Genomic DNA, 23,808 nt, shown 5'->3' with positions numbered 1-23,808 from the left:
CTCCACTGACCACGACAAAACGCCCAGAACCAAGGCCGTCCCTGAGCATTTATCCGTAGCTGGCACCAATTATAATTGGAACTCTTCCCCCATTGTACCCGCCTTTAAGCAGCATCCGAAGGCTCTCACTGTTTTTAGTATTTCACCTGTTCAGGATCTCGCCCCATTCAGGCTTCCTTCCTTTCCACGCCTCAAGAGTTCTTGGTCAAAAAATATGCGAAATGTGCACACGTAAAATTTTGCTTTCATTATTGACAAATGTGTCGAGTATGTTTTACAACACTCGACAGTTATCAAGCCGCGTTTACGTTGGTGTACAGCTTCTTTTTTCTCAACGTCGCCCACTAAACACGATTAAAATATCTCGCCAACGTGGAACCGCCATGGTGGTGAGATGTTATCTCCCCCGCCTGGTATGCAGGACGTCGCCGGTTCGATCCCGACGCCTTAACGTTTGGAGTTTGCGTTTACAGTAATTGTTTGCTATAAATGTCCACATAAACCACTTGTTTGAGTTATCATTTGTTGCCAGGTGACTTATAAAAAGAGCTAATTAAGCAGTGGGCCTTAACAGGTAAAAAAAAAAGTGTATCGTTTATTTACTCCTGGACAGACAGCATAGCAAATGGCAGAGTAACCAAATATTTTATTAACAATGTCACAGTGAATACAATACTGACAGTCCGTACAGCGGACACCTTAAGCCCACACTCCTGTACAGACGATGAACGCTGCTGCGCCACCACCACCACCACCACCGTTATTACAAAATCACCATCACTATGTACACGCAGAGCCCAAGGAAACAACCTGGCGCAGCATTCATATACACAGTATACACATCACACACGCACGCAGGCACGTAGACACCTCCACCAGCGACGCCAGGCTTTTGCCGGGTAGTGCACATACAGGGTTGGAGCCACAGCTGAGCTCTTGCTGCCCCCGCAGGGGTCTGACTCTACAAACTACGGACAACTTCGACCAAACAATTAAAGCCATCGTTCACCAGGATCATTTTAGTGCAATCGGTGCCGCATTTGTCACCAGATATTCATTTACTATGACCAAATATGGAAACTCCGTACGACATCAGTACCGAGTGCGTTTGATAAAAAAACAACTGGACGACGGAGCACATGATCTCCTGATTGGAAAGTCACCATCCCAGTTGCCCACGAGGGGAAGCAGCGATCGCAGATTTGTGTACATTGTGTTACAGTCGAGCATCATGCAGCAACCGTTGCCAGCAACGATCGCCCTAAAATCTCCCAAGTGCATCGCTTGGCCTTTACCGACACCACTGCACGTGCTGAGCCCACGACTGTGGAGTCGCCACTACAGATACCACTTCCCCGAAAACGTCCATCGGAGCAAGGTATCCTGCGCCTCCATAGGTAGCCCGGTCAGGGCAGACCGGAGTCGCAGTGGCGAATGAGCGGCACCAGCCTTCGCGCCAGGGCCGGAGGCACCGTGGTGCCGGCGCTCCAAGCCTGCAGTGCGTCCAGCGCGACACCACTGCTGCACGGAGAGAGGTCGACCGCTGCGTGCGCCGCTGCCTGCTGCACGCCGGCTGCGATGCCTGCTCCACACGCACGCGCAAGCAAGCCCGCAGCACGCAGCGCAGACATCAGTGGCATCGTGAGCACAAGTATCACTCGGCGTGGTCGGTGTGTAAGGGTGATAGAAGCTGTGGGGCTGTGGGGATGCTCGCTTGCCTTGTTTGTGAGCCTCCTGCAGAAATGTGAGCATGACCTTGAGCAGGTTCTGGACGTGGGTCAGCGTGCCGGCCGCAAGCCCCGCGACTCCCAGCCGACCTGGGGCACGCGCCGCGGTAAATTATCAACCGCACATTACACTCTGCGGGGGAGATTCGATTTTTTGCGCCTGATACATTTTGATATACAAATCATATACCAAAATTGAGGATAACGGAGGCAACAAAATTGTAATGAGATTCAAAACGAAACAAACGAGAATCGATGCTTGAATCAGACTGACAATTCAATTTATCGAGTCACGGGGGGGGGGGGGGGGGGGGTTGAATTGGGACATTGCCACCGCGCCGACCCACGCCGCGCGGCCCAGACAGCAGCCACTGGCTCCACCTCACGGTACCTATGAGACGCAGCACGGCGGCGGCGGTGGCGTCCAACACGGGCGGCCCGGCCGAGCCCGGCCGCTCCGCCTCTCTCCGCTGCCGCGTCCACTTCCCCATCACCGGCCACAGGTGCTTGCTGCAGAGACAGCGGGGACCGTGGTCAGACAGCACCCTCGCGGTACGCTAAGAGACAGGCGGGCAGAGGTCGCAACCGGGTACCCGATACCCGTACCCTACCCGATACCCGGCTACCCGTACCCGGCTGGGTACGGGTACGGGTACCCGTTTGCGACCCTGGTGCGGCCGGATACGGGTAGGCTGTGAGTTACTGGTGAGTAACCGTTTGTCACTCATTTCCCAACGTCTTGTCTCTTCTCACAATTCAAGTTCCTAAAATCAACCCACCCGCGCCTGCAACATGGCTTCATCCCAGAGGTCGCACTCAAGTACCCGATACCCGTACCCTACTCGTACCCGGCCGGGTACGGGTAGGGTACAGGTACGGCCAGGTACGGGTACAGGTATCCGTTTGCGACCCTGGTGCGGCCAGGTACGGGTAAGGAATCAAAACCTGTTTGCGACCTCTGCAGGCGGGACTCATTGCGGGGGGAGTGGGGGGGGGGCGGGGGGCGAACGCTCCGGTGAGTGATGGTGCGGTGTGCCGGCACCTGATAAAAGAGTCGTGGGTCCAGCTCCAGCCCTGGTGTCCGCACAACAGCTGAATGGCGAGCACCAGCTGCCAAGTGTCGGCGCCCAGATCCTCGCTGGCGTCCGGGCACGACTGGAAACTGACCTTGGGGCTCTGCTGCAGGGTGAACAGGAAGCTGGAGGCCAGGTCTACGGGCAGTGGCGCCTTCTGTGGATGCATACGCACGCACACGCTTACGCACGCAAAGCCAATGATGCCCCTTATAGCCATTCACACACTGCTTCGGTAAGTGTTGTTATTGAGTCTCACCCTTACAACAGACTTAAAACAGTGTTTATTCTAGATTTGAAGCTTTCGTGACTGCAAGGATTCCTACTCTTAGGTTTTTTTGGTAAAGTCTCGTAGGTAAAAATAAATAATAAAAATAGAAATAATAGAAATAAAATAATAAATCACGACGTTTCGGAGGCAACACAAGCTTCCGTCTTCAGGAGGAACCGTCACAACACAATTGTTGTATCAAGTAAAGAGAAATCTCAAGAGACCCGACCTTGTATATATACTGGTTGAGGTCGGGTGTCTTGAGATTTCTCTTTACTTGATACAGCAATTGTGCTGTGACGGTTCCACCTGATGACGGAAGCTTGTGTTGCCTCCGAAACGTCGTGATTTATTATTTTATTTCTATTATTTCTTCAAATTATTTTTATTATTTATTATTAATTTTTTACCTACGTGACTTTACCGAAAAAACCTAAGAGTATTATAACAGTGTTATTCCAAACGGCTTACCATGTGCGATCAATGCACAATAGTGCGCTGTAACAAACGTTCAGACTTCCGAGCGAGCAACTAGGAGGACGGGTAGGGTGTGCATGTCCACATATATGCATACAAAGACAAAGATCCCCCGTGTAGCCTTAATGGACTGTTGGGGCAAGTGCTGTTAGTGAGCACCTATGAACGCTGGCACGGCACACGAGGGGGCAGGTGGGCCAGCACCACACCCGGCCGCCTTTGTCTCCCTTGCGGCGATAATTGCACATCGCACCAGGTACTCTTTTAAGGCTGAGTCGACCTAGGGGAGGCCCAGGACCGATTCAGATAATAGTCACTGTGTTGGCCGTGGGCAGGAATCGAACTCGGGTCGCTGGGTTTGTAGCGCAGCATGCTAACCTTTGCACTAGCACTCCCAACATAAAATACCCACACATATATGCACACAAAGATCTCCCACGTAGCCTACACAGGCCATTGGGGCGAGTGCTGTGAGTGAGCACCGAACAAAGCCGGCGCGGGCACACGAACGGGTGGTGTGACCAGAACCACGCCCGGCCGCCTTTGTCTCCCCAGTGCTAAATCGAGCTCGGGGAAGGCCCAGGAATGGTTCATATAATCGTCACCGGTATTGGCCGTGAGCGGGAATTGAACTCGGGTCGTCGGATTTGTAGCGCCAAGCGGCACGCCACCACTACCCGCACGCACAAAAAAAACAAAGATCCCCCGTATAGCCTTAACAGACTGTAGGGGCAAGTGCTGTTAGCGAGCACGCACGCACACACACGCAAACACATCTCCACACCGCCCTTCACTAACGGAGCGGCTATGTCGAGCCGGCGGGTGCCCTCTGTGGGTGGCAGCGCCTGACCTGGCCCCAGCAGAGGAAGGCGGAGAGGCACTTGAGCAGGTCCCCCGTGGCCCGCTGTCGCACCACCGCCTGCACGGCGTGGCTCACCGGGCCCGGGCACAGCAGCACCGCACGCCAGGTGCTCGCCACAAACAGCGCCAGCAGCGCTCCCTCCTCCCCATCTACGCTTGCGCCCAGCCACACGCGGCACAAGTGTGCAGGAGCACGGCAGCGCGAGCATACGGGAGCGTCACTATTAAAAGGAACGTCATTAATTTATCCACGAACATCTGAAGACTCTCTGTCAAGAGGGCCTTGTTACACTGTGCGTGTGCGGCAAGCATCCGTGAGCACCTGTGTGTGTGTGCGTGCGGATCCACGTTTAAAGTTTATTTGTTAAACCGGGTGAAAACTCAAGGGATCAAGAGTCTCATTTGCATGGTGTGTGTGCGAGCATGCGTGTCTCACCATGCCGCAGAAGGGCGTTGTAGCAGAGCAGACGAGGCCTCTCAAGGTCCCCGCGTGTGCGCCACAGCGCCACCAAGACGCGCACCAGCGAGTGGCGCAGAGCTGGGCGTGCAACCTGCGCCACCACCGCCTCCTCCTCCCCAGCCACTGCCTCCTCCTCCTCCTTCCTCCCCATCAACAGCGACATCGCCCGGGTCAGGAACTCCTCACACTGCGCCTGCGGAGTTGAGGAATCACTTGTGGATGGGAGCGCCGTGTGTGACATCAAGGATGTTGATGGAAGCTCTCTCGTTATAATGGCTAGAGAAACGGTGATGACAGTGGCGATGGTGGTAACGACGGTCATACAGATGATAACGATACACGTCAGTGGTGGTGACGATGATGCTTATGTTGAAAGCGAACATTGTAATGATAATGGTGGTAATGCTGACGATGGCAATGACGATGACGACGGTGGTGACGGTGGTGATGACGACATCGCCGATCGTGGTACCTGCTTCTCGCCCAGGAAGGCTCTCACGACGTCGCTCTCCTCTGGCCTCAGCATGGGCCTCACCGGGAGGTTCCCAACGTGCACGGCCGCGTGCACCGCCGGGAACAAGTCGAAGCACTCGCGCTGCAGGAGCCGCACGGCCCACCGCAGCGGGTCCGCCCGCTCCGCCGGCGGCAACGCGTCTGCCACCCGCTCGCCGACATGGGCACCGTCGGCCGGAGTTGGCGTGCGAGGAGGCTCGTGGTCCCGCGGGGTGGGGTTGGTTTTGCGCTTGCGGCACCGTTTCTTTTTGACGGCGCCGGGCAGCGGGGAGGGCTGCGGCGCAGAGTCGGGTTCGCTGGACTCGGGCAAAGCCTCGGGTTCCGCTCTCCGCCGCTTCCTCGAGGCTGGAGCCGCCGTGGGCCCCGCGGTTTCGGCCGCTCCATCCGTCTCTCCGCTCTCCGCCGGGCTCCGTTCCGCCGAAGGCTCCTCCGCACGGGCCGGGCCCTCGCCGGCCAACACCACTGCCGCCTTCGCCGCCGCTTCCAACGCCGAGTCGGTTTTCGTGAAGGCGGAGGAGACGTTCCCGACGCCCGGCTCGGCACCGCAATTTAAGGCGCCGGCGCCGCCCCCGCCGGGCGGGTCGGACGCGGCCGCCGCTGGGAGACCCGCGGAGGCCACGTCACGGTAGAGCGGCCCGTCCCCGCGCAGGATGCGCAAGGTGCGCGCCTGCCCCGACAGCGTCGGGTACATCGAGTCGAGCGCGCGCAGCACGTTCTCGCCCTGCGCCGCCGCCGCCGCCACGCTCGTCGCCCCCGCCGCCGCCGGCTGCTGCTGGCGACGCGACATCCTCCAGCCCGGCACGCGCAGCGCCCCCTTGGGCGTGCTCGCCGAGAACTGCAGCGGCGACGGAAACGTCGCGGGGCTCCTGCCGCCGCCACCGCCGTCGTCATTGCCGCCGCCGCCAGGACTGGACGCCGGCGTTGGCCGCGGCGTCGAGGATCCATCTGTGGACGGTGCCGAGGCCTCCCCGCGGTCCGTGGCGGCCACCCCCAGCGGCGGCCCGTCGTGCAGACGCTGCCCGGTCGGCCGGACTGGGGTAGCGAGCAGGGGGTCGAGCAGGGCCAGCGGAGACCGACACATCTCTCTGAACACCTTCTCCACCAGCGGCGAGTCCGACACGGGTCCCGGTGGGACCACCGCCGCCTCATCCTCCTCATCGGCATCGCCTTGCTCCGAGCGGGAGGCTTGCCGAGCCGTCCCCGCTGCTTCGGGGCTTCCCGGCGGGCTTGGCGTCGACGCGCTCTCGGCCGCCGGTTTATTCTTCGGGGGTCGCCCGCGCTTCCTCTTTGGCTGCACCGCTGCGGCTCCTGGACTCCCGGGAGCGGCGGTGGCGGCGTCGCCGGGGGAGGTTTCACTTCCCGTGCCGTTTCCGTTTCTGGCCGAAGAGCAGGAGGGGAGCAGCTGTCGGCGGCTCCCACTGCGCAGCCTCCGCACCTTGCGCTGGATGGACCCCGTGCCGACGGCCATGATCCCCACGCTCTCCTCGCTCTCGAAATCGGCCGACTCCACTCCCGCTGTGCTCTCCTCCACGCTCTCACTCGGCGTACTCTCAAGCGAAACCAACTCAATGCTCCCCGAACTCTGCTCCGAGCTAGTCCCGCCCACACCCCCAATGCAACCCGACAGCCCTCTCCCTGCGCTCTCCTCCGCGCTCTTCCCCTTCTTGCTCGCAACGTCAACGAACTCCTCCTCCGTGCTCTTGTCTGCGCTCTCACTCGCCCCTCCGTCGGCAAGGTCCAACTCGGCGCCCCCCACGTTCACCTCCGAGATCTTCCGCTCCTCGCCGTCACCGTGCACCAGCTCAACACTCCCCGAGCCCTTCCGCTCGTCACGGCTCTCCCCATTCACGGGACCCAGCACCTCACTCCCGACAACGGCACTCCCCACGCTCTCCACGAGAGCCAACTCCCCTCTCCCCATGCTCTCATTCTTCTCTCCCTCTCCCGCACGCTCCGCTTCCACCATGACCGTCCATTCCGCCGCTTTGCTTTCCTCCTCGTGCTTTGCTCCCCCTACTCCCTCCTCCTTGCTCTCCCCCCCCACCACGCTCTCCTCCTCCACCACTCTCTTTACCTTCCCCTCCACTCTCTGATCTTCCTTCTGCCCCTTTCTCTCTACTCCTTCCTCGAGTCTCTCGTTCACCTTCTCTCCCTCTGCTCCCTCCTGCTTGCTCTTTCCTTCCACCACGCTCTCATAATCCTCCTCCTCTCCCACTCTCTTTACTCCCTCCTCCACTCTCTCATCTTCCTCCTGTCCCTCTCTCTCCAGCGTGCTCTCGTGTCCATCACCTCTCTTTCCACTCGCCTCATCTTCCACGGATTCCGACGCCCCGCACGTGACCTTCCCTGCTTCCGTCCCACCTCCTGCCTGGCCACACTCTAACTGCGAGGGAGTTGAGAATGCCGGTTCCGGCCACACCGGAGTTGTTGTTGCAGGTTGCGGCTCGCATCCAATCATCTCCAGACCCAACGAGGCCTCCAAGCGAGAAACCTGAGCCCCGCGGTTCCTTTTCTCTGGGCCGCAAAGACTCCCAATGCCCTCACCCACGCAGACCGCAGGAGGCATCTGCTCCACAGCTTTCCGGGCCACAACTATCCAACTCTTACGTTCTCCCGACTGGTTCACATCTCCCTCTGTGCCTCCCTCCCTCTCTCCAACTAGGCCCGCGTCTCCGCCATTGTGCCTCTCCCGCTCTCCCGCCAGGTCCCCGTCTCCCGTACTCAGCGCCTCCTCTTCCCGCTGGGCCGCGTCTCCGGCGGTGCCCGCGTCTGCGGCTCGCACGGCGCCGTGCGGAGACTCTCCCTGCGGCGGTGCCGTGACCGCCTGCTTCCTCCGGACCTCCGTCTCCTCGCCTCCTTCGGCGTCGCTGGACGAGACGTCAGCGAACCACGCCTGCCGCACACCGCACAGCGGGGGAAGATCAGCCCGACCCCTATGCGGCGCACAAGCGGCGCGTGCGCCAGCGTGTTTGTCATGACGGTACCTGTCTGGGCTCGGGCGAACGCGGCAGCGGAGACAGCGGCTGCCGCAGGTGGCCCATTTCCGAGGCGAGGCCCAGGATCTCCTCCACCTCCAACGCCAGCTCCTCCAGCTGCTCCGCACGGCTGAAGGCGTCCGCTTGGCGTGCCGCCGCGTTTCCGGCCTCGCGCGGCTCCGAGTCGTCCTCTTCGCGACCTTGCTCGCCGCCGACCTCGGCTTCCTCCGCCGTCTCCTCTGGGTTCTGCCACTCGGAGCTCCTGGCCGCGGGGGCCGCCGGGGACTCGGGCGAGCTTAGGCCTTCGTCCGGCTCCCCCGCCGACAGTCCCCGCTCGTCCGTCGGCGCCCGGCCGCTCGAATCCCCGGCGTCGTCCCCGTGCCGCTCGCCACCCTCTTCATCCCTCTCGGGTTCCGATAACGCCGAGACGTTACTGTCGCCGTCCCTGGCGAGTTTCACTTTCCGCCTCCGCCGCTTGCGCTTGGTGGCGGTGACGGCATCGGTTGCGCAGTCCTCCTCCTCCTGGTCGGTGGGGGCCGCGCCGCGGGAGAGGCTCCTGTCCCCGAGCGTCTCTCCGCCGACAACTGTGACCGCACGCGGTATGTCCGGCTAAGCTCCTCACCATCAACAAACACCAAGCTACACGCGCCACCACACGCACATCACCATGCACCGATACGTACCACACTCGTACAAACGTCACACACCACACACGCACCACCACGTACCACTACGCACTACACACGCACCACCACGCACCACCACGCACCACCCTATCACGCACTCACTAAACATACACCGACACAGAACGGATGTCACCAGAAGACACGCAGACCGCACACCCTGCATGCACAGCGAACAGGCACTGCATCTGTGCACTGCGCTAGTACATGCACTGCACACCACTGCACACCTGCACGAACACACACACTAAGCATTCACGTAATGCACGCTCTATGCTCACTACGTACACCGCATGCACAGCCACAATAAAAACTAAAAGATCCCCCATAGAGCCTTGAACAGACTATTGGCGCAACAGCTGTTAGCGAGCACCAATTAAGGATGCTGCGGTACACGAGAGCGTGGGTGACCAGCACCACACAGAGCCCCCTTTGTCTCTCGAATGCTCATGTTACACACCACACATGTCTCATTTTAGGCTGAGTCGACGTAGGGGGAGGCCCAGGACAGATTCAGATAGTCATCGCCGATATTGGCTCTTTGTCAGAATCAAACTCAGCCCGCCGGGTTCGAAGTGCAGCGCACCAAACGCTGCACTACCGCTCCCCCACCACATGCACACAGACACGCACACAGACTCGCACACAGACACGCACACAGACACGCACACAGACACGAACACGTGCATGCGTGCGCACCATCGTCCGTGGTCGTACCGGCACTGGGCTTGCTGCGTGTGCGTTTCTTCCTGGAAGTGGTGAGCACTGCGACCGCACGTCAGGGCAGACACAAGCACGGACCACACCACCAAACACCGCCAATCCACTCTCATCATCAATTCACTCACGACGGCACAAACCTTCCAAGTGAAAAACACACCGCTTATTGCTGCTGCTTACAGTCTCAGGCCGGGCGTTCGAGATTTACAATGATCAGTCGCCGTTTCTTCTTTTAAACATCTTTGCAGGCAATGGCAGTAGTAAAATGAGTTTGGAAATCTATCTGTGCGTTCCTTTCAGGATTTGTGTCTCTGAGTCTCCATGGCCACACAGGGGATCTGTGAGTCTGTGAGTCTGCGTGGCCACACAGGGGATCTGTGTCTCTGTGAGTCTGCGTGGCCACACAGGGGATCTGTGTCTCTGTGAGTCTGCGTGGCCACACAGGGGATCTGTGTCTCTGCGAGTCTGCATGGCCACACAGGGGATCTGTGTCTCTGCGAGTCTGCATGGCCACACAGGGGATCTGTGTCTCTGCGAGTCTGCGTGGCCACACAGGGGATCTGTGTCTCTGCGAGTCTGCGTGGCCACACAGGGGATCTGTGTCTCTGTGAGTCTCCATGGCCACACAGGGGATCTGTGTCTCTGTGAGTCTCCGTGGCCACACAGGGGATCTGTGTCTCTGTGTCTGTTCGTGTAACATCCTCACTGCTGCTGGCTGCGGCTGGGGGTGCCAAACCCTCGGTGTCCCCATCCCCCGATTCCTCGAGGCAGTTCCACAGGTCCCTGAGCAGCGCTCGGATTCGCACTGCGGGACGGACACGGGGCGTGTCGGTGAGCACCGATCGATCAGGCACGCACACACGCACACGTGGCGCGGGTGGGGGGGGGGGGGCGTGTGCACAGTTACCTTTCCCTGCCTCGGGGACGGCTCCAGACCTCCGTCTTCCTTGGGCCGGGGGGGATCCTGCAAAGGATCGGTGGTGTGCAGCGTGCAGAGTGTGAGCATGGCACATACCACACGCGCTCACCACACTTACCACACACGACATGGCCTTCACACGGAGATAGGTCGGTGGTGCGCAGCATATGAACGCAGCAAATAACACAATGCTCACCGCACACTTAGTTCCTGTGCTGGGTTTACCCGCACTCATCACAAGGCACTCGCATGACACGCACACCACGCACACAAAACACACTCTGCACATACGACACTCACCACAATACACACCCACTGCATTCACACAACACACTCACCACACTGCAAAACCACATCACGCTGACTACACTTTCACACATTGACAGCACACGCGCTGCAAACACGTACAGCGTACGTACGTACCACACCCACTCCACACACCACACGTACTCTCTGCAGACGCACTGCACATGCAAAGGACACGTACCTACGTACCTGCACATCCACTCACTCGTGGTACACAGCACGCCGCACAGCACGCCACACAGCACGCCACACAGCACGCCACACAGCACGCCACACAGCACGCCACACAGCAAACCACACAGCACGCCACACAGCACGCCACACAGCACGCCACACAGCATGCCACACAGCACGCCACACAGCACGCCACACAGCACGCCACACAGCACGCCACACAGCACGCCACACAGCACGCAATACAGCACGCCGCACAGCACGCCGCACAGCACGCAACACAGCACGCCACACAGCACGCCGCACAGCACGCCACACAGCACGCCACACAGCACGCCACACAGCACGCCACACAGCACGCCACACAGCACGCCACACAGCACGCCACTCAGCACGCCACACAGCACGCCACACAGCACACCACACAGCACACCACTCAGCACGCCACTCAGCACACCACACAGCACGCCACACAGCACGCCACTCAGCACACCACACAGCCCACAGTACAACACGCCACACAGCACACCACACAGCACGCCACTCAGCACGCCACTCAGCACACCACACAGCACGCCACACAGCCCACAGTACAACACGCCACTCAGCACACCACACAGCACGCCACTCAGCACGCCACACAGCACGCCACTCAGCACGCCACTCAGCACGCCACTCAGCACACCACACAGCCCACAGTACAACACGCCACACAGCACGCCACACAGCACGCCACTCAGCACGCCACTCAGCACACCACACAGCACGCCACACAGCACGCCACTCAGCACGCCGCACAGCCCACAGTACAACACGCCACACAGCACGCCACACAGCACGCCACTCAGCACGCCGCACAGCCCACAGTACAACACGCCACACAGCACGCCACACAGCACGCAACACAGCACGCCACTCAGCACACCACACAGCACGCCACACAGCACGCCACACAGCACGCCACACAGCACGCCACACAGCCCACAGTACAACACGCAGCAGTACAGCCCAGAAGCCGCAGCACAGCCCAGAGCAAGCCCGTGAGCCACAGCAGCACGTTTGACACGTGGCCCAACTGTGGTGACACCTCCAAGTGCAGCGGGCAGTACCTTGTCTACTCCTGAGCACCTCCACCTGCTCCTGTGACGGCAGCACCAAGACACGAGCGAGCAATTGTCACTTCGAACGAGATCTGTACATCTCGACGATGGCAGCAGTGAGCCGCTGACGTTGATGTTAGAAAAAAAAATGACGTTCCCTTATTTACTCAGGAGAACCTCACCGAGTCTCAAAAGACGATGTCTGACTAGTTACATTCACAAGTGTTTGGCCAGTGGGGCAGGAAACCACAGCACCCGGGGAAAATCAAACCCAACATACCAGATGTTAACTACCTTGCCTGGTGTACATGAGGTCGTAGGTTCGATCTCAACCCTGACGCATGTGTATTTGGAGAATGCATGTTCTCCCCATGGTGGCGTGGATTGTTCTCTGGGGTCATCCGGTTTTCCCTCCACATTTAGAATCAACACCTGTTTAAAAGTATTTGCATGCTATAAATTTCCACGTGATAATCCGCTTCATTGAGCTAGCATCTGTGGGCAGGTCGCTTCTGAAAAACAGCTATGTAGCTCAGTGGGCCTTACCTGCTAAAATAAAAATAGTTGAGAAGTTTAACACTCAAGAGTTCGGCTCAGATAGATTCAACCCACACACAAACGCACTGCATTGCATCAATGCGTGGACTGAACCCACTGCTGTACTGCCTTCCTATGGTCAACTCTGAGCCCCGAGCCTGCAGCACCTGGTATGCACTGGTGGTCACCCACTGGTGGTCACCCATCCAAGCACTAACCAGGCTCGGATCTACTTAGCGTCTGAAATATCATACGAGAGTTGGCACATTCACGGCGATTTGGTCTGAGGTCAACTACAGTAGCAATACTGTGTGGAATTGAACAAGTAGGTTCTCGTGGCTAGTATTAGGACTCATAATTGACTTTCAGGTGAGGCCATGTAACATCCAGCTTAAAGTTGTGGCACTAAAGAACCCTCCGTTACCTGACACAGCTAATGAAATTAAATTGTTATGAATGATAAAAAAAAGGACAGTGCATACATTATCAATGCATATTTAGATTTTTATCCCTCAAGTATGTGTGGTTAATGCGGACCTGATGCCTTGTACTAAGGTATCTATTTAGCGTTTGAACATTTTAACACACCTGGATTTATGCCAGAAAGGGTAACATCTTTTTTTTATCATTCAATATCTTGATACGTGCCGGTAGGAATAGAAAAAAATTCTCACCTGAGCCTTCTTCAGCTGCGTCTCGGTCGATCGCTTTTCCCGCCTCAGCTGCTTCAGCTCCTCATGCTGCTTCGAGTTCAACTCTGCATGCAAGTGGCAGGGGGTCATAGGGCAGTTGGCAGGAGTTCAGGGGAGGAGGGGGGGGGAGACAGGATGTCGTGAGTTACCCACCGTGACACGAACCCAGGTACCAGAGGTCGCAAACGGGTTTTGATTCCTTACCCGTACCCGGCCGCACCAGGGTCGCAAATGGGTACCCGTACCTGTACCCGGCCGGGTACGGGTAGCCGTTCCCTACCCGTACCCTACCCGAAATGAGTGACAAACGGCTACTCACCAGTGACTCACGGCCTACCCGTACCCGGCCGCACCAGGGTCGCAAACGGCTACCCGTACCCGTACCCAGCCGGGTACGGGTAGCCGGGTATCGGGTAGGGTACGGGTATCGGGTACCCGGTTGCAACCTCTGCCAGGTACCCACAGCGATATAAACCAAGAGGTTCCCACGTGGGGAGGGTGTGTGGGGTGAGCGGGCCATTTCCATGACGGTACAACATGGGGGTGCGGTGCGTGAGCGATGCCCCACACGTTACCTGACAGACGCTTCATCTTCTCTTCAGATTTCTTCTCCCTGCGTGGACACGAGCGGAACAATCAAACGATTCGTGCCTGTGTTCGTTTCTACGTACGTACATACGCACATGTTGAACTTCTTCCGCACAGTACGTAGCCAACCGTGCTTATCGGAGGTGCGGTCGAGGAACAACAAAGCACGAAAATCAGTTCTAATGCAATTAGTGGAACAACACTCGACAGTAACACATGTGGCGCAACCTCGCCGCCGTTGCTGGCAGACATCCTTGCACTATTCATAATAACGTTTTTGGGTTTAGATTGCGTTATTTATAAATGTGTCGTAACCCTCCACCACCCGACACGGCCAATCGGCAAAAAAGTGTCACGTTGACAAAAGACAAATTAGTTCACTACTTTAGCCCACCGGTGTGTTGAAGAGTGAATCCACAACATTTTCAATTTTTGAGTAGTACGACGTTTCGCTGGTAATTACATCCAGCATCATCGGGCAATTCGCCAGAATGGTGAGGCTCTCCTCTTGTTCCCGGTCTTAAATAGAGCAGCAGCAGCAGGGTGACGTCATCATTGAAAACGTTTATTATGAATGTTGGTCGCGAAATCCTACGTGTTAAACTGATCCTTGCGCTAGTTTTGGTTCTCAAGTTTCCGAAAAATTATGGGACACCTTCCTTTCAATAACCCAGCAGTTAAATTTCGATTTAAAGCTTTCGTGACTGCAGGGATTCATCTTCTTGGTTCTTTCGGTAAAGTCACGTAGAAGGGAAATAATACAATTATAAAAATAAAACATAATAAAATAATTCTCACGACGTTTCGGCCACAACGCAAGCAGCCGTCCTCAGGTGAAGAAACAGGTCTGTCTGAAAGACAGCGTCTTTATTATGTTGTATTTTTATTATTTTATTATTTCCCTTCTACGTGACTTTACCGAAAGAACCAAGAAGATCAACCCAGCAGTTGTTGTTTGTTTCTCTCTCAGCGGGCAGTTCTACAAGTGTGGCAACCTCATGTTCGTAATAATAATGATTTGCTTTTGAGATAGTGCCCTTTATGCCAAGGCTTCTCGGAGCTCTTTAAGCAAGTACATTTAAACCAATTAACTATCGTAATGATAATTGTTTTTTTTTACCCTTTTATCTGGCAACAAAACTGACACCTTTTTTACAAGGAGTCATGTTTGCATTGACCACAATACCTGCGGTCGTAATGCAAACAAAAAACATAACTCTGATCATGTATGCAATGTCCTTGAAGTTGATTGGTCCACACCCGAGACAGCTTTCCTTAGAGCCTAGTCTCACATGGTGTTGGACCAGATGACGCCAAAAGGCGCACAACTCAAAGACAATGCACCATCAGAGTATGAGAGCTCGGGGTAAGCATTTACACCATTGGAACCTCATTTGCCAGAAGAAAAAAATATGATAATTGGTGTTTTTACCCTTTTATCTGGCAACAAAACTGACACTGACAAGAGGTGTCAGTTTTGTTGCCAGATAAAAAGGTAAAAAACACAATTATCATATTTTTTTCTTCTGGCAAATGAGGTTCCAATGGTGCAATTAACTATCGTTTTATATAATACGTGCATCAAACTGAACGAACCATCGCCATCCCAGCGTGGCACCACAACACTTCGATAAGAAGTTCTCCCTTATTAGGCCAAGGTGGACACATTATTTCTATGAGTGTCACAGTCCTAATTGCTTGTCATGCTACCTCCAAGTAAAAAGCCACTTCATGACAATACAAACTAAGCAACACATTTCATGAAAGTGTCCGAAATGTACATCCGAAGTCGTGGAGCTGCCCAAGGGGAAACCCGCCTTGACGTCACGCACATGTCCCTGAGTCTCACCGGATCTGCATCGCCTTTAGATCCAGGCCCAGCTGCTCGGCCTCTCGGGCTTTCACTTGAAAAATCCTCAGGGAGCTCTGCGGTGACACAAAACGGCAGCAACAACAGCAGCAGCAGCACACGTTTAACACGCAGTCTCATCACGCAGCAAGAAGCACAGCATGCACCCAACGAGCAACGGGACGAGCCCACGTGGCTTGGCGATGGGTCTGTGGTCACGTGATCTGTAGGCCAGTGGCAGATCCAAGGGCGGGGGAGATGGAGGCAATGGCTCCCCCTTGACCGACGTGTTTTTGAGTTGGCCACAGTGCTCGATATATCGCTCCACGTGCTGACGGAGCGTTCTCCCGCGGCACATGGAGCGAAGTTATCGGACGTCGTGCCGAATAACACGCAGCGCGACCCGAAAACACGTCACAGAGCTCATATAAAGAATAATCCACGACATGCAACGGCTGGGGGGAGGGCATCTGCCGCTTTTGCCCCCCCCACCCCTTCCCCCAACCCCCCTCCTCGCCCAGGTGGGTGCGCGAGTTCTGCCTGCTACCTTCTTCTCCTCCAGCTCCTCGGTGAGCTTGAGCAGCAAGTGTGGGTGCTTGTCGCGAGAGGCCATGCGGGTCTGCAGCTCCAGCAGCTGCTGCCTCAGCTCCCCGCTCTCCCTGCAAGCAGTCGCACCCACAACATCTCTTTACGCCCTGAACACCTTCTTGCACGCAAATCGCGAGCGGCAATGCTGCATTAACCGTGTACGGCGGGCGGTCAGATAACAAAACTCTGAAAAACATTTTTTTGTAATTACAAAGCGCGAGAGTGATATCCGTGCCAACAGCTTACCTCTCCAGCTGCTGCAGTTGTGAGGCCGAGTTAAGGAGCCACACGGCAACAGACGGGACCCTCCCCGACGCACAGGGCACAGACCTTCCCTCTGTGCACTCCGACCCAACTCCCCCATCCGCACACTTCACTCACTCCCACCGCGAGTCTGAGACACCAACTCCAACTAGCTTTAATGCAGGCAATAGTAATCGCCACTGTGAAGGTGGCCAGGAGATGACAGTACAGGATCGGATACTGCTTGTTGTTGGTGTGTGTGGACATTTCCTAGGCTCTTCAGCCTCCTCCCAAACGAAGCCAAAAACACATTCATGGAATTGACCTTATCATCACAATGTAGCAGGACTCTCCTGAAAAAGTCTCGAGACTTAGTGAGGCTCCCCCTGAGTAAATGGCATCATTATTATAATTTTCTTGGTTCTTTCGGTAAAGTCATGTAGAAGGGAAGTAATAAAATAATAAAAATAAAACATATTATAATATTATTATTTTATTATATTAAATTATTTTATTATGTTTTATTTTTATTACTTTATTACTTCCCTTTTACGTGACGTAAGGCGCTCTTCTTCCACCTCCAACCCAGCTTATATATAAGCTCCAAGCTTGGCAGTGTCTCATTCTTCACCTGAGGACGGCTGCTTGCGTTGTGGCCGAAACGTCGTGAGAATTATTTTATTATGTTGTATTTTTATTATTTCATTACTTCCCTTCTACGTGACTTTACCGAAAGAACCAAGAAGATGATTCCCTGCAGTCACGAAAGCTTTAAATCAAAATTATTATTATCAGTACACGGTTGCACGTCAGTCTCCACGGCAGCACTCGCGGCCCAGACACGTAAACGCTTTCCCGCACCGCAGCACGGACACTGGGCGAACACAATTGCCGTGCCTGTGCAGCAAACCGCACACAAAGGATATCATCGCACTTGCTGTGGTACCGCTCAATGACGGCGCTGTGAACACAAACACGAAGGGGTCAACGAGACAGCAGAAGCACCCTACCCCCACTCCCGCCCCCCAACTCTGGCAACCCCATCCTTCAGGAAGCCAGAGCTTCTGAAACCATCGCGTGCGCGCGGGTCTTGTTAGCGTGCCGCGTCACGCGTCCCATGTACACGATGTCCATGTCATGCGCAGCGTGCGTCCCGCCGAGATGTAATGCGGTGGCGACGCGGTGTGTGCGCAGACGCACTGCGAGTCAAGGATCTTCTGCTTGAGCGTGAGGCACGTCCGCATGTACTCGTTGAGTTTCTGCGAGAGGCACAAAACGGGCGGCGGTCAAAACACCAGCGGCACCAAACCCTGTACCCCGGGAAATCAAGCGCAGCTCCTGTGCGATGGACATAGGAACATTGGGAAAAGGTCGAGCAGGTGGGGCAGTTGTGCTCCCAGCTTCTTGGGACAGGATATAAAAGCAGTGCCCTCTCAACAACAACAATAACAATGCCCTTTAATTGTCCAGAAAAACCTCACTACATTTAAATTCCGTTTTGGCTTGCAGCAGGGAATCGGAGAAAACCCACCGCGAGATGACTATGCACCGTTGTCATCAATAATGTAAAAAATATAGAAATTTAGCTTTGTTCATGCTAATTACATCTCGTAACGCTGTAGAAATTGCAACGCGCACAGTTTTCATACGGAAACCTGAGAAACCACAGGGAAGTGGAAAGGAAGGCTGTCAGAAACAATTGTCCATGCTCTGCCGTTCTACACCGGGATGTTGATCCACGTCTGACATATTCATAACGATACTCAGCTATAGAGTACTGACCACCTTGCCTGACAGGACACCTGTTTCAGAAACCCAACCAGTCTGACTGACCCTAGCTATAACTGTAAAAAAAGTGCAAAGATAAGAAGATGTTGTCAAAATCAAATTAAAACACTATCCTTCTCTCCATGGGTTCCATGCCTGCTTGAGTCATTGCGACATTGGGGAAATTATCCTGATGAAGTCTACGGTCTCTTGGCTGCAGCCGAAAGACACTCGCACATCAGGCGCATGGTCCCCAACCTCTTGTCACGAGTGTTCATGTTCTCAGTCGCCCTTTGTGAAACGCATGCGTTTATACGATAAACTTTCAAGCGTGTGCGTTTGCAACACGGGCAGAGCGGTGGAGTAATGGCGAGCGCACTATTGTGTAAAAATAAAAAACCCTCGAATTCGATTCGTGGTCACGACAAAGTCTTGTAGTAATATCGGAACAGGTCCTGCAAACCCTCCCCACACACACATCCCTTCATCCAGAAGTGGACTGACAAATGACTTTATATACTAATCAAAAACACATGACCATGTTACTCTTTGGTTCTTTCGGTAAAGTCACGTAGGTAGAAATAAACTAAAATAAAATAACGACGTTTCAATCGCAACACAAGCGACTGTCATCAGGCGAAACCGATACAGCAGGACAACTGCTGATTTAGTTGTGCCATTTCATCGTCGTTTCTCCTAAATCAGCAGTTGTCCTGCTGTATCGGTTCCGCCTGATGACGGTCGCTTGTGTTGCGATCGAAACGTTGCGATTGATTTTATTTCTACCTACGTGACTTTACCGAAAGAACCAAAGAGTATGGATTCCTGCAGTCACGAAAGCTTCAAATCAAGATTACATGGCCATGTTCTTTACCGTTCGCAGATTCACGACTCAACACACTCGTCAACAACATTGTGGCCTTAAAATAAATATAATAGTCGATATATCGGGCAATGGTCCTTTTTCGCAGCAGAGGCCAAATCTACCTCTCTGGCCTGTCGATGCTGTGAAGGACCATTGCCTGAAACGTCGCCGATTGTATTTTATTTTAAGGCCTCGCAAGTGTCACTGACGAGTGTGTCGAGACGTTTTGTGAACCGTGCTTTTGAACACCGTTAACAATTTGCCAAGTAATTTGACCAAAGTAAATTTGCGAATTCATGAGGAGTTTGGGCGAGAATGGATGTTTGCCTGTGGTTTCGGTCAGTTCTGTGACACTTTCAAGCCTGCTGGGCTGCGAGAAGGAGGAGATGGTAAATCTGCAAATTCATGAGGAGTCTGGGCGAGAACGGATGTTTGCCCGTGGTTCCGGTCGGTTCTGCGAGACTTTGAAGCCCACTGAGCTGCGAGGAGGACGACGATGAAATGGGAGTACAGCAAGTGGGTTCGTGAGGTCCGGGGGGGGGGGGGGTGATATCCACTCGCATAACGCGTGTGGTGGCGTTCCTGTGGCCCTCAACCCGCTGACGATAGCGAAACAAAGTCGAATTTCGGCAAACATCTCCTTAAAAGTTGAACACGTAGTTGGAGGCTTTCGCGACCACTATTGTTCACGAGGTTTTTTTTTGGCTCAGATCGCGTAAATATGAACGCGTCGTTAACATGCGTTGGGTGGTTGCGGGGTTAACGACACATTTACATGTACACGATCTAACCCCCAGAAAAACCTCTTATGAAACTCCTCTAAAGTTAACCGAGGCTTGGCGAAGGGTCCCCCCCCCACCCCAAGGGTGATGCACAAATGGCACTGCACTCATTCTTAGGAACCTCCTGGTTACACCAGCCCACAGGGGATTATTGTGTCTGTCCGTCCGTCGTGCAGGAAGGGACTGGGTGGGGAGGGGCTGGGTGGGGAGGGTGGGGCTCGGTGGGAAGGGTGGGGAGGGGCTGGGTGAGGAGGGTGGGGAGGGGCTGGGTGGGGAGGGGCTGGGTAGGGAGGGTGGGGCTGGGTGGGGCTGGGTGGGGGGTGGGAGGGGTGGAGCTGGGTGAGGGGTGGGAGGGGTGGAGCTGGGTGGGGAGGCGCTGGGTGGGGCTGGGTGGGAAGGGGCTGGGTGGGGGTGGGGGCTGGGTGGGGAGGGGCTGGTCACCCCGTGGTGCCCTTATAAAACTCAACGTTTAACCTACTCACGCCGGCTTGTGCCCGCCCTCACAGTCGGGCATATTTGCGGAATACACCACGCCGCCGTTGACCCTGCAGGCCATTGACCGAGCAACCCGACGTTCCTACCAGCTCCCTCCGCAGGAATGTGTTTAATATGTAGGTAACTTTGGGCACAACGCGATTACGATTAAGAGATTCAAAGTGCTTGCAAATGACGCCCTCACATCTACCCCTCTGTTTAAAGACCGAAACAGCAAGAGGATTTCTCCACAAATCTGGTTGCCGCCTGATGATGCCGGTTTGTAGTTAGTAGCGAAACGTCGTACTCAAGATTGTAAATGTTGTAGTGGATTTACTCTCCAACACACCGGTGTGCTGTACTCGTAATAAATTGGCCACGTTCTGTTTACGTGACAACTCTTATCAATTGATTCTAGATTTGAAGCTTTCGTGACTGCAAGGATTCATACTGTTAGTTCTTTCGGTAAAGTCACCGTGTAGGTAAAAAATGAAATTAATTGATGCAGCGAATCTGGCTGGGACGGTCCCACCTGATGACGGAGACTTGTGTTGCCTCCGAAACGTCGTGATTTTTATTTTATGTTTATTAATTTTAATTTAATTTTTTTACCTACACGGTGACTTTACCGAAAGAACTACGAGTATCTTACCAATTGGTTGTGTCAGGTGGCGGGTTTAACGACACATTTACATTTACGCGATCTAACCCAAAACGCCTTGATTATTAATAACATCAGGTCGCGAAAGTCTACTTACTACTACTACTCCTCCTACTAACGTGTTTAAAATCTATTATTTACATCGTCCGCGGGGTTTGAGGTAAAAAAATATATAAATCCTTAGGCAAGAGGCGGCCATCTTTGTAAGGGAAGAACTTCGCCGTCTCCATGACACCCGGTGACGTCACTTACCGCTGACACGCGCGGCCTCCCCTTACCAACATGGCCGCTCGTGGCGTCCTCACTCTCGCGGGCCTAAAGCAGCCTCGACAGGGCCTCGCCGCGGCTCTCCCCCCGCCACCACCATAACCACGCGCCACCACCAACTCCCCCCGCTTCGCCCACGGTACCTCCTGCAGGAGCCCGCAGCCGCCGCAGACGTCCGAGGCGGGCGGGTCCTTGTCACCCTCTCTGGGTCTGCGGTCCTCGGGCATCATGGCAGCCCCCCCCCCGGTGCCGCTGCCGAGGCGACGTTCAAAGGCGGTGAGTCTGCCCGGAGGCTGAACTCCGCTCTCTCACTTTTGCTACCACTAGATGCCTTGAGGGCATAAACTAGGCGGGTAGCGAGCGGAATGTCCGTAGAGCGTCTGCCTCGAGGGCGTTTATAATAGGCGCTGCTGTTCCGGGGGTTTATTGGAGCGCGCGATTCAACGGAACGATTTAAGCTGCCACGGAATCGATTCGCGCGGTGTTCGAATTCAGGAATCGATTAGGGGCCGTCCATAAATGACGTCACGCACCTAGGGGGGAGGGGGGGTCAGAGATTTGTGACGATGTGTGACGAGGGGAGGGGGTAAGAAATGTGACGTCACATCAAAATGCGCAACTTTAAATAAATATAGAGAACACGTTCTACTTAATTAAATAGACGTTTTAATAAATGTTTTCTCCTACAACATCAGAGTGCAGCGCCACATTAAACACGCACTACGATGACAATAGTTTAAAGCGATTTGAAGCATGTTTTTTTTTTGGGGGAGGGGGGGGCAGAGCTTTGTGACGTCATATTTGAGGGGGGGGCAGAGCTTTGTGACGTCATATTTGAGGGGGGGGCAGAGCTTTGTGACGTCATATTTGAGGGGGGGGCAGAGCTTTGTGACGTCATATTTGAGGGGGGGCAGAGCTTTGTGACGTCATATTTGAGGGGGGGGCAGAGCTTTGTGACGTCATATTTGAGGGGGGGGCAGAGCTTTGTGACGTCATATTTAAGGGGGGGGGTCTGACTTTTTGTGACGTCGTGTGACAAAGGGGGGGGGGGGTCAAAAATCGTCCAAAATCGCGTGACGTCTTTATGGACGGCCCCTGTGTTTAATGCAGTACTTGATCCCTTGCAAAGGTATCTATTTGGTGTTTGAACGTCTGAACACCTAAATATTGACTTAAAGCTTTCGTGCCTGCAGGAATTCGAATTCTTTGAGTCATCGGGGAGAAAAGAGGAACGCCTGTGTTGCGATCGAAACGTGGTTTGTTTTTATTTTTTGAACCTTTTACCGAAAGACCCAAATAATATCTTAACGCCTGTTTAATTGCCAGAAAGGGTAAACCCCTATTCGTATTTTTCATACATTTGTAATGACTCCGACATACTCTTTGGTTCTTTCGGTAAAGTAACGTCGGTAAAAAATAAAAAAAGTTGAAAAATAAAATAAAAAATAAAATAAATTAAATCACGACGTTTCGGGCGCAACCCAAGCGCTGGTCATCAGGTGGGACAACCACAGCCATAACGCATGGCAGTGAAGCCGAAGACGCTGAAAATGCTGCAAAAACCACAACATAACGTAGTTCTGGTTTTACCTGGTTAATAACATATTTCCAATGATTGCTCAGCCTGCATCCATCTTCTCGGTTGAAGAAACGTCTCATCTCATCCACCAACACTCATCCCATTCACCAACACTCATCTCATCCACCAACACTCATCCCATCCACCAACACTCATCCCATTCACCAACACTCATCTCATCCACCAACACTCATCTCATCCACCAACACTCATCCCATCCACCAACACTCATCCCATCCACCAACACTCATCCCATCCACCAACACTCATCACATTCACCAACACTCATCCCATTCACCAACACTCATCTCATCCACCAACACTCATCCCATCCACCAACACTCATCCCATCCACCAACACTCATCCCATCCACCAACACTCATCCCATCCACCAACACTCATCCCATCCACCAACACTCATCCCATCCACCAACACTCATCCCATCCACCAACACTCATCCCATCCACCAACACTCATCACATTCACCAACACTCATCCCATTCACCAACACTCATCTCATCCACCAACACTCATCCCATCCACCAACACTCATCCCATCCACCAACACTCATCCCATCCACCAACACTCATCCCATCCACCAACACTCATCCCATCCACCAACACTCATCCCATCCACCAACACTCATCCCATCC

The 23,808-nt window shown here is 54.5% G+C and overlaps 1 protein-coding gene across 2 annotated transcripts; it reads right to left on the bottom strand.

The window, feature by feature from the left end:
- Nucleotides 1-629: 629 nt before the first annotated feature.
- On the bottom strand, nucleotides 630-21,967 carry LOC133357876 (little elongation complex subunit 1-like). 2 transcript variants are annotated; one of them, XM_061576023.1, is made up of 20 exons: nucleotides 21,716-21,967; nucleotides 17,957-18,015; nucleotides 17,683-17,717; nucleotides 16,760-16,778; nucleotides 16,473-16,584; nucleotides 15,926-16,002; nucleotides 14,064-14,101; nucleotides 13,471-13,553; nucleotides 12,269-12,299; nucleotides 10,668-10,724; nucleotides 10,467-10,565; nucleotides 9,740-9,805; nucleotides 8,367-8,941; nucleotides 5,342-8,275; nucleotides 4,846-5,062; nucleotides 4,399-4,559; nucleotides 2,770-2,957; nucleotides 2,119-2,237; nucleotides 1,719-1,817; nucleotides 630-1,582 (listed from the first exon to the last, which is right to left on the bottom strand). In XM_061576023.1, exons 1-20 carry the CDS (start codon nucleotides 21,800-21,802, stop codon nucleotides 1,407-1,409), a joined length of 5,232 nt encoding a protein of 1,743 aa, XP_061432007.1. In that variant the 5' UTR covers nucleotides 21,803-21,967; the 3' UTR covers nucleotides 630-1,406. The 2 variants fall into 2 exon arrangements, with proteins under 2 accessions (XP_061432007.1, XP_061432008.1); XM_061576024.1 differs by having other exon boundaries at nucleotides 9,758-9,805; nucleotides 21,716-21,966.
- Nucleotides 21,968-23,808: the final 1,841 nt, after the last annotated feature.

The sequence above is a fragment of the Lethenteron reissneri genome, chromosome 60 (genome assembly GCF_015708825.2).
Source record: "Lethenteron reissneri isolate LAM-NWPU_2019-01 chromosome 60, ASM1570882v1, whole genome shotgun sequence".
Taxonomy (NCBI): Eukaryota; Metazoa; Chordata; class Hyperoartia; order Petromyzontiformes; family Petromyzontidae; genus Lethenteron; species Lethenteron reissneri.
This window is presented reverse-complemented; position numbering and strand designations above follow the sequence as displayed.